Source organism: Elephas maximus, chromosome 7, assembly GCF_024166365.1.
Source record: "Elephas maximus indicus isolate mEleMax1 chromosome 7, mEleMax1 primary haplotype, whole genome shotgun sequence".
In the NCBI taxonomy this organism is placed as follows: Eukaryota; Metazoa; Chordata; class Mammalia; order Proboscidea; family Elephantidae; genus Elephas; species Elephas maximus.
The window spans coordinates 88,335,643-88,351,814 of NC_064825.1; the positions used below are offsets into that span (position 1 = coordinate 88,335,643).

Genomic DNA, 16,172 nt, shown 5'->3' on the forward strand with positions numbered 1-16,172 from the left:
GGACAGAGTAGAAATGCCCCATAGAGTTTGTAAGGAGCGCCTGGTGGATTCAAACTGCTGACCTTTTGGTTAGCAGCAACAGCTCTTAACCACTATGCCGCCAGGGTTTCCAATGACAATATAGATCAAATCAATTTGCCTGACCAAAACTATTATACTAAATACCACACACACAAAAAAAAGTTAAAAAATGCTATTACAGAAGGATTTTGTTAAAAACAGGTAAAAATATCGGGTCCAAAGAATACACTGTCCCATATACATTCTGGCCCGCCCTTCCCTCTTCCTGTCTGCCCCCCGCCCCCGGCCCACCCCACAAACACCCAACTTGGCTTTAAAATTGGCTGGCTGTGCTATTACCTCTAAAATGCTTGTATTAGTGGTTACATAACAAAATAAATCAGGTTTTGGGTTTCAACACTGTGCGTGTTTCATCTTTTTCTTTCCTCATTAATAAGTATATAATGTTGTTGTTCCTGGTTGCAGTCCAGTGAATCTCAACTCACAGCGACTCCATGTGTAGAGTAGAACTGCTCCACAGGGTTTTCAAGGCTGTGACCTTTTGGAAGCAGGTCATCAGGCCTATCTTCCAAGATGCCTCTGGGTGAGTTCAAACCACCAACCTTTCAGGGAGCAGTCAAGTGCTTAACCATCTGCACTACCCAGGGACTCCCAAGTATACAACCGAACACATATTTTTCATATTTTCTACATCTTTCCAAATCTACTTTTCGCCAGAAGCAAAACACTGATTTACACCCCTGTATCTCCCTTTTTGTTGAGAACTACTGGCAACTACAGGCAGTCCCTGGGTTACAAATGAGGTGTGCTCCTAAGTCTGTCTTCAAGTTGAATTTGTAGGTCTAAGTCAGAATAGGTACATATGGTTCTTATTTCGCATCAGTCAGCCGAACGTTTGTCTTAATAATGTATTTTTATGCAAATAACGCACACCTACATTTCTTCCCGGGAAGCATTTGCTTAAGTGCCACTATGCCAATTTTTTTTACATGTTGCTCTTAAAAAAAAAAAAAAAAAATTAGCATAGACCATTTACAAAAATACCTGGGGTGGGGGAGAGAAGTGCATTATTTGCACAGAAATACAGTAGTATAGTATGTGTATTTTACCTTTATGCAGCATATAAAACTCTGAAGAAACACTTCCAAACCATGCAATATTTTCATGAACATCACAAAGTAGTGCACGCGTTCATTATTACGAACCACTATACATATTTCAAATTTTAATATAATAGGCTTTATGGCAGTCTGTTCTTAAACATGAGTTGTCTGTATGATGTTTGTAACCTACGGACTGCCTGTAATTTGTGCTTTTTTAAGTCATGTAGTTTACCTAAAGTAAGGATTATTTTATATCTTAGGCCTTCCTAATTCTAGGGTAAGGAGCCCTGGTAGCGCAATGGTTACGCACTTGGCTGCTAAGCTAAAGCTTAGTGGTTCAAACCCACCCACTGGCTCTGCAGGAAAATGACCCAGCGATCTGCTCCCTTAAAGTCTGTTGCCACGTGCCATCAAGTCGACTCTGATCCACTGCAACCCTATAGGACAGAGCACAACTGCCCCATAGGGTTTCCTAGGCTGGAATCTTCACAGGAGCAAATCACCAGGTCTTTTCTATCATGGAGCCACTGGTTGGTTCGAACCACCAACCTTTTGTTCGGCAGCCGTGCACTTAACCATTCTGCCATCAAACCCTATTGGGCAGTCCTACTCTGTCACATGGGATCACTATAAGTCGAACTCTACAGCACCTAACAAGAATGCTAGGATAGGTTAAATATTTTCCTAAAAAGTGGAGCACTATTTCTAAAAAACAGAGTGTAAAACAGGATTTTAGGGGCTCAAAGGTTCATATGAATTGACTTAGCCAACATTTTCCTCCTCTTATCCAACAAAATACCCACTTTTAAGCCCAACATATTATACTTTATTTTATATACTTTATATATTATTTATACAGCTGTATACACCTTTATCTCTTTGTGCACCTGCATAATACACACCAACAATTCTAACTCTAAATTTAAATATCCTCTCTGACCCAACTACAAATGCAGTACATCTTCCTGTGACCCTAACCATCAGAGGTAAAGCAGATTTCACAAGTTAAAGGCATAATCCTTCAGATTGCTTAGTCTGTCCAAGACTTCAGACACCAGTCATAAGCTTGGGGTCCCCACGACACTCTCACTACTCCTCACCTGCTGGCTACACTTTTGGGGATTCTCCTTATCCCCACGGGTTCAGTAATTCATTAGGCCGAGTACCAGAACTCAGGAAAGCACTATACTAACAATTGCAGTTTTATATCAGCAAAAAGGATGCAGATGAAGAGATGACATAGGATCAGGTCTGGGAGGGTTCTCAATGCAGACGTTCCATGTCCCAAAAGGCTCGCTAACCGCTCTCCTGCATCAATATCTTTCGCCAACTAGGAAGCTCACAAAGCTTCTGTGTGCAGAGTTTTTATACTGGGGTCTCATTAGGTAGGCATGATTGACTGAATCACTGCCCACGTGGCTTAACTCACCTTCAGCCCCCCTCCCCCCTAAGGTCAGAGGGAATTACATGGTGGGTCTTTCTGGCCTGGCCAGCCCACATCCAAGTGTCATTTCATTAGCATAAACCTTCAGGTGGGTCGGTGCTCCTCAATAATAACAAAAGCTGGAATGAATGACCGGAAATTCCAAGGCTCAAGAGGTTATCTTTTTGAAACCTAGGACAAAGACCAAATTCTTTGGGTAAAGTTGACTGCAAACCCACAACCTGTCTTCCCAATAGCTTAAATTCTTCGAGAGATTTATATCATACTACATACAGAAAAGAAACAAAAAACAAAAAACCTGTTGCCCTCGAGTAGATTCATTCCGACTCATAGTGACTCTAGAGGACAGAGCAGAGCTGCCCCATAGAGCTTCCAGGGAGCGCCTCGTGGATTCAAACTGCTGATCTTTTCGTTAGCAGCTGTAGCTCTTAACCACTACGCCACCAGGATTTCCACAGTGCATATAGACTAGATGCAAAATTCATCCACTCACTCACCGAACATCTCTTGGTAACAAAATGCTATTTCCTAGGCTTTTAAGATACAAAGATGAATAAATAAGGCAGTCGCCTCAACTCAAGAAACTCAAAATCACGTAGAGGAACTCCGTATGAGTTATAGAGAACGCTACATGAGTTATGAGAATGAGACAAAAAGCTGAACTAAGGAAGAAAAATACAAAATAAAGATACAGTCATAATTCTACACAGAAACCAGATGTGTTTGTTAGGGGGAGGAGGAAAGCCTACATGTGCATAGTTCTGCTACCACAAAGCTGACAAAAACCGTAAATAAGGAGCTGTAGAAGAATAGTCAGGAACACCGTAAGGTAATTTAAGCAGCTCTCTAAATGGCAAAACTGAACTTCTCCACGAGAGTAAAACAAATTAAACAAAAAGCCCTTGCCTACAATCGTTCCTCTTTCAGAGGGTACAAACCTAGAGATTTAAGAACAACAATCATTCATTTCTTTTATTAAGAAATTAAGATATTATCAAGTTTATTCAACAGTTTTTTTCACCTTCAATACCACCTAAAGTCTAAAAAAAACTCCACATTATATCTTGCAGAATTCTTTGCCCACCCCATGCCTTGACATCTTTCCAAAGCAAATCCACAATTCTGAATGGTTGTGATTTTTTCATTCTTCTTTAGTTTTGGAAACCCTGGTAGTGTAGTGTTTAAGTGCTATGGCTGCTAACCCAAGGGTCGACAGTTCAAATCCGCCAGGCGCTCCTTGGAAACTCTATGGGGCAGTTCTACTCTGTCCTATAGGGTTGCTAGGAGTCAGAATCAACTCGACGGCACTGGGTTTGGTTTGGTTTTGGTCTTTAGTTTTGTTCGCTCTTTTTTTCCTCATCATTTTTTTTTTTTAATCATTTTAGGCACTCAAGTTTTCACTGACAGTTGTCTCACATAAATCAAGTACAGTTGATTTACATTTTCAATCATGTCACTTTTTAAGGAAAGATATTATTTAATTGCCATTTCAGTTATAGTTGAATACAGTATCTGGGATTTGCTTCAAGGTAATGCGGGTGAGCAAATGAAGATATGGAGAGTAATGGAGTGAGCAAGTGAAGGTATGGAGAAAACAAGATGAGCCATGAGTTAGAATTGTTGATGCTCTGTGATAGGTACCAGGAGACAGGCTGTACTGGTCTTTCATATATTTTATGTTTAAAATTTATCATTAAAAAGTTTGTTTTTAAGAGGGTCATATGAAGACGACGCCTTGCTGGTAACCAGATGTCAAAGTATCTCTTAAATTGAAGAAAAAAAGATGCCACCACAAAGGTGCCCTCTCAGCCAAATTTTGGAGAAGTTGAGCATCCAAAACAAAAATAACTATAGCTGATTGTAACAGACTAAATAAAAAGAAACCTATGGAAAACATTAGCCAGCAGACAGAATATTACCATTTACCACCTCCAATGTAATACCAATTTAGCCAAGCATTATTAATAGATGATACACCGACTTGGTGAAAGGTTATTGGGGAACAAGGTATCAACCCATTCACTACGTAATTGCAAAGGGGGAAATAAACCTTTGCAATGAAGAGATCCAGCAGTCGCCATCCTAATCAAGTGACCAAATTTAATCATCACCAATAGTGGGACAACACAGCATCAAAGGACGTTTGATGTAATCAGCATAAGCTCTTTTTGATGTAATGCAAAATTAAATACAACACCTATAACCTGAATTGAATCTTATCCTTATCAAGGCTCTAGGTTTAGACCATCGTTAAGAATTAACAATGATCTGGAAACTTTCAATGAAACCACAGCACATTACTCCTCCTTGATTTCCAGATGACAAAATACCAGTCCAGAAAAATGGTAGGTAAAATAAACAGTTTTGATGTAACAATTTGAAGACTTTGCATTCTTGGGTATTCTAACAGCATGTAAACACTGGAAAATTTCAAGACTGAAATCAGTCCACGAGCAAAGGCAAAGCTTTCCCAGCATAATGAAATTCGTGGCCACTCAGACTATTCAATAGGAAAGCTGTTTTGCCTCATCTTTGTCAGCTTCCAAAAACGGCCTTGACATTATAAGCTAGGAACTTGAAAAATGAAAACCTAAGTGTATTTCGTTGCTATGGCAATGGGGAATTCCAGAAAACTGAGACTTTGCAGGCTGGCTACCCCAATTTAAAAAAATTGTCTAACTAAACATACCAGGAGTTAACCGGGAAAACAAATTTCAAGCAATCTTTTATAAAATACCAAACCAAAACCAAACCCAGTGCCGTCGAGTCGATTCCGACTCATAGGGACACTATAGAACAGAGTAGAACTGCCCCATAGTCTCCAAGGAGCGCCTGGCGGATCTGAACTGCCAACTTTTTGGTTCGGAGCTGTAGCTCTTAACCACTGCGCCACCAGGGTTTCCTATAAAATACCAGTTTCCTATTACTTAAAAAAAAAAAAAAAAGGAAAATGCTATGCTACAAAATTCTGAATACAAACAAATCATATTTAACTAAAACCCAGAATTTTAAAATATTTAAATGTCACTTATATCTAGTACTAAACCAGATGCTTTTATTTACGGGGGCCAGAACAGACTTGTCGTTTTCAATTTATCAAATCCTGAAAGGTGTCGCTGGAAAAATGAAAATGAAATGCAGATACAAGGGAGAAAAGGACGGAAGGAGCAGAAAGCCACAGAATTCCCTAAACCTCAGTATAACCAAGCTTTACTCAAAGACTGCTTCTCTCTTCATTCGCTCTCGCAACCGCTCTACTTCTGGGTACAGTAATATTTGAGAGAGGATATAAGAAACGATGTCAAATTTTTCTAAAACGACGGGTACACGTTAAAATAATCAACTCCTAGCCACCCTAACACCAAAACGATACAAAAGGAAAACATCTCACCTCGAGTTATTCCCATGAATCTAAATGGGACGAAGCAGCCTCTCAGCCATTGTCTAGATAAAATATTTGTTCATATTAACGCCTAAAACTGAGCAGCGAAAAAATAATTCTTAATCGCAGTCAGCTACTGCTCTCCATTCCCACCATTCTTCTGTACCCCGTCCTCCGGGTTCACAGACCCCTGTTACGTTCCTCAGGCGAACATGGCTGGAGTACTCGGACGAACAGAGACGTGGAGAAGAGGTCGCCACGAGGCCCCACCACTCTCCTTACTCACCTGCTCCGTGGCTGCGTCTCCTGACATGGCCTCGGCTGATCAGAACGTCCGTACTGGCCCACGATGCGAAGCTAGAAAAGAAAAATTAAACTAAAAACCACCCTCGAACCAGTAAAGTTACCCCCTGCCCAGCGGAGACAGACCGCCAACACCAATCGCCACCGCCCACTCAGATATGAATTAAAATGGCTGCGCCCCCTCCGGCCGAGGAGGAGGGTGTGACTTCGGCATTAACTTCCGGGGCAGTGGGCGGAGTTAAGGTGGCCAGAAGTCGGTTACTCTGGGCGCGCAGACGCAGAAAGATCTCCGTGGCAGGACCCGATGCCTGAGTTGACGTCACCGCTAGGCGCTGGAGAGGGTATTGGTGAGCTGAGCTCAACCTGCGCGGGGGCGGAAAAGTGTTTTTGCTTGGAGATTCGCGGGTCTTTTGAAATTTAATTACCGCGCTACGGAGTCCGGTCCCTCACAGGTGAAGCTTGACTGACATTATTTCAGGGAAACTGCCCATTTTAGGGAGCAATGTTGAGTGTTGAATGCCTCCTATATTTGAGGGATAAGGAATCACTCGAGGTTTTCTATGGTCTCGGCTAATGCTGTTTACACTTCTCGAGGTGTGGTGAACAAGGTGAGCATTTATTAATTTATTCCGTTACCATCTACTCTGGTGTAGAAGGCTTTGAAGTCATTAAGACCCGGGTTCTAAACCCAGCATCTCACCACGGTTGTTATCTGCAAAGTGTGTGTAATAGCCCTCAGGCTCTGGAGTCAGTCCACTTCTCACTGCGTCAGCAATCTTGGGCAATTTAACCTCTCTGTGCCTCAGTTTCCTTGCCTGTAAATGAGAGTAATAATAGTACCTGCAACTGAAATAGTACATGCAAAAGTGCTTGGAACAGTATCTGGCATCTTGTTATGTGCGGTTGAGTCGATTCCGACTTACAGCGACCCTATAAGACAGAGTAGGACTGCCCCATAGGGTTTCCAAGGAGCAGCTGGTGGATTCGAACTGCTGGCCTTTTGGTTAGCAGCCTGAGCTCTTCACTACTGAGATCAAATCTTCTCAACAAACACCTTTTCCATTCAAGGATCCGTTTCACCCTTCCCTCCTATAGTGACCTATGTGCAGGCAAAGTAACAGGGCTTTGAACTGGTTCATTCCAGCTGGAACCCTTGCTGAGAATTTGCATTTCCACCCGCAGATATACTGAATTAGAATCTACACTTTAACAAGATCCTCAGGTGATTCTTATGTATAGCTTTCTAGGAACTTCCTAGAAATGCAAATTCTCAACAGGGGTTGGAACCAGAACAAGTTCGAAGCCCTGCAAAGTAAATTACTGTATTCAACTTTTCCCATACACACCTTATTCTTTTCAGTTTCCCTGCATGTACTCCTGTGTCCACTTACCAGTTGTTACCCTCCCAAATAATCAGACACATGAGCAAAAGATGTATATTCACAGATACTCATTGTACCATCCAACAATAGAGGACTAGTTGAATACATCACAAGACATCCTGACAATAGAATGCCATGCAGCCAGTAAAATGATGCTAATGTACAGTTACTGATATAGAAAAGAATCCATGATAGTACATGAAAAAGCAGAATACAAAATAGTGTACAGGATATAGACTAATACACGTATGTTGTTGATTCTAACTCATGGTGGTGCCATGTATGGAGAGTAGAATGCTCCATAGGGTTTTCAAAGGTTGACCTTTTGAAAGCAGATTACCAGACCTATTCTCAGAGGCACCTCTTGAGTGAATTGAAACCACCAACCTTTTAACTGGTATTTGAGGGCATAATCATTTGCACCACCAGGGACTCCTTTCAGTGTATAAAAAATAAAAAAAACCAATGCTGTCGAGTCGATTCCGACTCACAGCGACCCTATAGGACAGGGTAGAACTGCCCCACAGAGCTTCCAAGGAGCACCTGGCGGATTCGAACTGCCGACCCTTTGGTTAGCAGCTGTAGCACTTAACTACTACGCCACCAGGGTTATATGTATATGTATATAAACACACGTGTATACGTACATATAGATATATATAGTATGTATATACAGGGTGTCTATATATATATGTATGTATATATCCCCCACGTGTTTGTCAGTTTGTCATACTGTGGGGGCTTGCCTGTTGTTGCTGTGATGCTGGAAGCTATGCCACTGGTATTCAGATAACAGCAGGGTCACTCATGGTGGACAGGTTTCAGCTGAGCTTCCAGACTAAGACAGACTAGGAAGAAGGACCCAGCACCCTACTTCTAAAAGAATTAGCCAGTGAAAATCTTATGAACAGCAGCGGAACATTGTCTGATATAATGCTGGAAGATGAGCACCCCAAGTTTGAAGGCACTCAAAAGATGGCCAGGGAACAGCTGCCTCTTCAAAGTAGAGTTGACCTTAATGATGCGGATGGAGTCAAGCTTTTGAGACCTTCATTTGCTGATGTGGCATAACTCAAAATGAGAAGAAACAGCTACAAACATCCGTTAATAATCAGAATGTGGAATACATGAAGTACGAATCCAGGAAAATTGGAAATAGTCAAAAAATGAAACACATAAACATGGATATCCTAGGCATTAGTGAGCTGAAATGGACTGGTATTGGCCATTTTGAATTGGACAATCATAGTTCCAGAATGACAGCTTGAAGAGGAATGGTGTTGCATTCATCATCAAAAAGAACGTTTCAAGATCCATCCTGAAGTACAATGTGCTAGTAATAGGATAATATCCATACACCTACAAGAAAGACCAGTTAATACAACTGTTATTCAAATTTGCTCATCAACCACTAAGGCCAAAGATGAAGAAATTGAAGATTTTTACTAATTTCTGCAGTCTGAAATTGATTGAACATGCAGTTGGGATGCATTGATAATTACTGGTGATTGAAATGCAAAAATTGGAAACAAAGAAGAAGGATCAGTAGTTGGAAAATATGGCCTTGGTGATGGAAACAATGCCAGAGATAGCATGATAGAATCTTGCAATACCAACAATTTCTTCATTACAAATAATTTTTTCACCAACATAAATGTTGACTATACACATGGACCTCACCAGATGGAATACACAGGAATCAAATCGACTACATCAGTGGAAAGAATCGATGGAAAAGTTCAGTATCAGTCAGAAGAAGGCCGGGGGCTGACTGCAGAACAGAGCATCAATTGCTCATATGCAAGTTCAAGTTGAAACTGAAGAAAATTAGAACAAGTCATTGAGAGCCAAAGTATGAACTTGAGTAATCCCACCTGAACTTAGAGACAATCTCAAGAATAGATTTGACGCACTGAACACTAATGACCGAAGATCAGACGAGCTGTGGAATGACATCAAGGACCTCATACATGAAGAAAGCAAGAGGTCGTTAAAAAAACAGGAAAGAAAGACCAAAATGGATGTCAGAAGAGACTCTGAAGCTTGCTCTTGAACGTCGAGTAGCTAAAGCAAAAGGAAAAAAATGATTTCAAAGGGCAGCTCAAGAAGAGAAAGTATTATAATGCCATGTGCAAAGAACTGGAGATAGAAAACCAAAAGGGAAGAACACACTCAGCATTTCTGAAGCTGAAAGAACTGAAGAAGAAATTCAAGCCTCGAGTTGCAATAGTAAAAAATTCTATGGGGAAAATATTAAACGACAAAGGAAACGTCAGAAGATGGGAGGAATACACAGAGTCATTATACCAAAAAGAATTGGTTGATGTTCAACCATTTCAGGAGGTAGCATATGATCAGAAACCAGTGGTACTAAAGGAAGAAGTCCAAGCTGCACTTGAAGGCATTGGCAAAAAACAAGGCTCCAGGAATTGATCGAATATTAATTGAGATGTTTTTGCAAATGGATGCAGCACTGGAAGTGCTCACTTGTTTATGTCAAGAAATTTGGAAGACAGCTACCTGGCCAATTGAATGGAAGAGATTCATATTTATGCCTATTCGGAAGAAAGGTGATCCAACCGAATGCGGAAATTATCAAACAATATCATTAATATCATACACAGGTAAAATTTTGCTGAAGATCATTCAAAAGCAGCTGCAGCACTAATTCCACAGGGAACTGCCAGAAATTCAGGCTGGATTCAGAAGAGGACGTGGAACCAGGGATATCATTGCTGATGTCAGATGGATCCTGGCTGAAAGCAGAGAATACCAGAAGGATGTTTACCTGTGTTTTATTGACTATGCAAAAGGATTCGACTGTCTGGATCATAACAAATTGTGGATAGCATTGTGAAGAATGGGAATTCCAGAACACAATTGTGCTCGTGAGGAACCTGTACATAGATCAAGAGGCAGCTGTTCAGACAGAACAAGGGATACTGCATAGTTTAAAGTCAGGAAAGGTGTGCGCCGGAATTGTATCCTTTCACCACGCCTATCCAATCTGTGTGCTGAGCAAATAAGCCGAGAAGCTGGACTATATGAAGAAGAACCGGGCATCAGAATTGGTGGAAGAGTCATTAACAACCTGCATTATGCAAATAACACAGCCTTGCCTGCTGAAAGTGAAGAGGACTTGAAGCACTTGCTGCTAAAGATCAAAGACCACAGCCTTCAGTATGGATTACACCTCAACATAAAGAAAACAAAAATCCTCACAACTGGACCAATAAGCAACACCATAATAGAGAAAAGATTGAAGTTTTAAAGGATTTTATTTTACTTGGATCCACAGTCAACACTCATGGAAGCAGCAGTCACGAAATCAAAAGACACATCGCACTGGGCAAATCTGCTGCAAAAGGCCTCTTTAAAGTGTTGAAAAGCAAAGATGTCACCTTGAAGACTAAGGTGTGCCTGACCCAAGCCATGGTATTTTCAATTGCATCATATGTATGCGAAGGCTGAAAAGTAAATAAGGAAGACAGAAAAATCGACACCTTTGACTTGTGGTGTTGGCGAAGAGTATTGAATATACCGTGGACTGCCAAAACAATGAACAAATCTGTCTTGGAAGAAGTACAGTCAGAATGCTTCTTAAAAGTGAGGATGGCGAAACTAGGTCTTATATATTTTGGACATGTCAGGAGAGAGCAGTCCCTGAAGGACATCATGCTTGGTAAAGTACAGGATCAATGAAAAAGAGGAAGGCCCTCAACAAGATGGATTGACACAGTGGCTGCAACAATGGGCTCAAGCATAACAATGATTGTGGGCATGGTGCAGGACTGGGCAGTATTTCATTCTGTTGTATGTAGGGTCACTGAGTCAGAACTGACTTGACAGCACTGAACAACAATGACATATTACCTCAAGATGTTAAGGTGGTTATTTCTGGATTGTGTGTCATCTGTTTTGTGAGTTTGTCTACAATGATCTAATATTTCGTGGGTGAATGATTTTTTTGGAATTTTTTGGTGATGCCATGTTTTTTCACTAATGGAATGGATGCTGAATCATTGTTTGTTGGTGGTTCTTTTGTTATTTGAAAAAATGGGGTGGCAATTGCAAGTAGGATATATTGGTACCATGTACCATGAACACATCACACACGTGGACACATAGGTCTCATGGCCTAGGAATTGCATCACACTTCCTGGTTACACTTGAGCTGTAAAATATCTTACTCAGCTTTCCAAAAATATTCACAAAATACTAAATAAACATTGCACTTGCTACACATAATTGTTATAAGTTTGGTTTAGAGTGGGCCATATCAGTACCATGTTCCATAAAGCACATCACACATGCAGGACATATTGGCCCCGTGGCCCTGGAAGTGCATCACAAACTGTTTTCACCCCCAAAATAACTCATTTACTTGAATATTTCTGAATGCTGGTATCCATATCTTCCCAATAACACAAAGGAAATAGTAAACGTACTTGCAAGTCTTATCTCACTGTACAGAAGCCAAAGACTGAATAGTTTCACACAATCACTCCAGGAAACTCCGTTCATAGGAATAGCTCTCAGCACTCAAATGGAGGCGCAGGTCAACTTCCTTGTTTTTTAAAGTGGCTCAGATGCCTGCTAGTAAACCTCCACGGTTGGAAAATGTAACTGGAGCATATATATCCCAGGGACCTAGAAAGTGTTGAGAACAACATAGCCTTAAAAAATCATATTCACATTCGGACCGTCAAAGCTTGATTCAAATGCCATTTTCCCCAATTTTTATCATGAAAAACTTAAAAGTTCAAAGACTAGTACAATGAATACCTGTATACTTACCACCTTGATTCATTGATTAACACTTTTGTGTGTTTGTTTTATACGTGAATTTATATATATAGGATTTTTTTGTAAAATAATGGAAAGTTAATTGCAGACATCAGACATTTCAGCCCAAAATAAATCAGTTTGTATTTCTGAAAATGTACGAGAATATTCTCCTACATATCCACAATATCCTTATCACACCTTAAAAAAATCAGTAATTGTTTCCTATTATTTAAAAAAAAAAAAAAGAATTTTTTCTCTTTAATATCCAGTTCATATTCAGATTTCCCCAGGTACCCCCAAAATGCTTTTATTTATTTATTTATTTTATTTTTATTGTGCTTTAAGTGAAAGTTTACAAATCAGGTCAGTCTCTCATATAAAAATTTACATACACCTTGCTATACACCCCTAATTGCTCTTCCCCTAGTGAGATCGCACAGTACTTCCCTCCACTCTCTCTCCTCGTGTCCATTTGGGTAGCTTCTGGCCCCCTCTACCCTCTCATCTCCCCTCCAGACAGGAGATGCCAACATAGTCTCATGTGTCTACTTGATCCAAGAAGCTTATTCTTCACCAGTATCATTTTCCATCCCATATTCCAGTCCAATCCCTGCCTGAAGACAAAAATGCTTTTATAAGGATTTTTTACAAATCAAGATCCAGTCAAGTTTCATGCATTGCGTTTGGTTGTTACGTCTCTTTAGTCTTTTATTCTAGAACAGTACACTTGTTATTTTTTATGACTTTAAAAAAAGACCAGGCCAGTTGTCTTAGGAATATCCCACATGCTGGATTTATCTGATTGTTTTCTTGTAGTTTAATTTATTCCTCCCTGTGTTTTCTTTAAACAAAAGTTTGCTCTAAAGGCATGATTACATAGCTTCAGGTTAAACTTTTTGCAAAGAGTACGTCACAGGTATAGCTGTGTACTTCATTTTGCATCCCATCAGGAAGTACATCAAACTACTAGTTTGATGCTAAGTTTGAGCCCTTGTTTAAGATCCTCAGATCTCTCTATTAGGTACATTTCTCCCTTTATAGTTGAGTAAGGAGCCTCGGTGCCACAGTGGTTACGCACTTGGCTGCTAACCAAAAGGTCAGTGCCACCATCTGCTCTTCAGGAGAAACCTGTGGCAGTCTGCCTCTGTAAAGATCACAGCCTTGGAAACCCTATGGGGCTGCCCTGTAGCACCCTATAGGGGTGCCCTGAGTCAGAACTGACTCAGTGGCAATGGGTTTTAGTTAATCTGCAGGGTGAGGCTTTGACACAGTGTGAACCTTGTTTTTCAACATATTTTCACCATGATTCAATCATCCATTGATAATCCTTTCCTGAATTAATAACAAAATATTTGATGATTCAACAAATGATAATTTTCTAATTCCATCATTCCTTCTACATTATTAGAAAGCTTTTCTGTAAAAAAAAAAAAAAAAAAGAACTTTTATTAGCCTTAAAAAAGCAGGGTAAATGCTTACTTGTTTTCCCTTTATCAAAGTGTAAAATTGCACCAGACAATGTTAAAGGCGAGGAAGACTTTATAGAGTCGCTCTGGGTTGGAATGGACTCAACGGGAATGGGTTTGGGATTTTGGGATTGTAAGGGAGGGGAAAGAACAAAGGGAAGAGAGGGGAAGGAAGGAATATTGCAATGGTAGGGAACCATCACAACGGGGAAAAAGGGACCAGAACTATTTGAGCTCTTACTCCAGTAAATTATAGGTTGAGAAAGGTTTTAAAGGACTGAAGTGACCTAGTGGAAAAATACTGAAAGGTACTGGAGGTAATTAGGGGGAGATTAAACAATGGAGTATGTCAATCACATGAAGTTATTTCCTGAATTTATTGTTAAAAAAAATAAAGCACAAATACTTTAAAGTATATAGGGTTTATCTGAGCAGTTACTCTGTATGCATATAGGAAGACCATTTTGTTTCTAAAAAGCATGGCGCAATGCAGGCTAGTTACGATGACACTTTTAAGGAGAAGAGACAGTTTTAAACAGAGTAGAAAACTATATTGGCTAGTCTCAACATGATTGAAATCGTGCCCTCCTTTCTGACATCAGCTCACTAGGTGGTTTCTGTGGCTTCTATTCACCTGAAATTGCCTAAAGTGAAATTCTTTGCACAAGATAAACTTCAGAGGCTTCATGGCTATCACAGTTGTCCTGTCCCACAGGAGGTTTAAGATTTTATGATTACCTGTCTCCACATCGTTTATTTTTGTCTGTTATTGGATGCATTTCATATTGATCAGTGACTTTTCTGAATGTTCCTATACACTCAGAGGAATCTGTCAATTTGGGCCTCAGTTTCTCTATTTTAACCAGGGCTTCGAACCTGTTTGAATTTGCATTTCTAACAAGTTCCCAGGAAGTTATACGTAAGAGTCACCTGGCGACCCTGTTAAAATGTAGATTTTGATTCAGTATATCTGGGGTGGAATGCAGATTGTCAGCAGGGAACTACTTAGAAATGCAAATTATCAGCAAGGGTTCAAACTGGGATGAACAGGTTCAAAACCCTGCTTTTAACACTAGAACATGTTCCATCTGGATTCTGTGAGGACTAGGGAGAGTAGAAATCAGGGGCCTAGAGTCAGGAAGAAGCTAGAGGAAAATTTAGTCAAACTGAGGAGAATGTTAATACCATCCTGGTAAGCCCTTTTCCAGAACACAAATGGTGGAGGGATTTCCAGTATCACAGGCTTAAGTAAAATTCAACATTGTCATTGTAAATAATCAATTTAAAAAGCAAAGATTTGATCTAATAACTGCGTGAAGTGTAGAAAATGGTTACCAATTGATATAGTCTTTCACTTGCTAATTCAATTAGGGTAGGTTATAGAATCATTTTCTAATTCTAAAATTGCTTTTGTATTTATATACTAGCATTCTTCTAAAGAGTTTTCCCTCATGAACTGGGCCTATTTAGTTTACTAGAAAAGCAGTTTCAATGCTTAAGTGAATTAATAATAACATGCTTCAAATGGTGACAAACGAATTTTTCCTGACTTTTTTTTTAAATATAATTTGGATTCATACATAGACTTTCATAAAGTAAATGTGTTTTAATCAGCTACAACCAAGAGAGTATGATGTCCTAGAAACCAGGTGAAGAAAGGTTATTAAAGAGAAGGAAATGATTAACTACGTCAGATACTACTAGGTCAAGTAAGATCAAGGCTAAGAAGAGAACTTCAAGTTCATATGGAAACCAGACTTACTAGATCCATTGAGACTGGGGAAACCCCTGAATCTAATGCCCAGAAATAATCTTAAAACCTTGAACCAAAACTATCCCATGAAGCCTTCGTTAAACTAAACAACGGTTTAGCCCAATGAATAAAGAATATTTGCCTCAAGCATAGATAGCACTCTTGCAAAAAATTATACAAGGGTAAACTGACAACAGTTAATCTAAAGCGCAGATGAGAACTTTAAGGGGCAGAGAGCCTAAATTAATGGTGATGAAACAATATGGGTAGAGACAGAATGGTAACACAATGTGGAGTATGTAACCAGTGTTATTGAGCTGTTCATGTAGAAATTGTGAATAGAGGTATGTTTGGTTGTGTATATTGCCACCAAAAATAAATATATTTTTAAAAAATTAATACTTTCCTATACTCTGTCAATAATGGGTTAGAAAAATGTCAGAAGTAAAAAGATCATCCTTGGAATAGCAATAAAAACTATAAAATATCCAGGAACAGCTCTTGTCCATGTCACCTATGACTTCCCAGTT

At 39.8% G+C, this 16,172-nt stretch overlaps 1 protein-coding gene across 1 annotated transcript in view; it reads right to left on the reverse strand.

Moving 5' to 3' along the window:
• CSTF3 (cleavage stimulation factor subunit 3) overlaps window positions 1–6,439 on the reverse strand; it is an 84,339-nt gene extending 77,900 nt beyond the window's left edge. Inside the window, exon 1 of the mRNA XM_049890856.1 lies at window positions 6,237–6,439. Within this exon, the coding sequence (XP_049746813.1) occupies window positions 6,237–6,263 (27 nt within the window). The 5' untranslated portion in view covers window positions 6,264–6,439. The remainder of the gene's footprint in view (window positions 1–6,236) is intronic.
• Window positions 6,440–16,172: the final 9,733 nt, after the last annotated feature.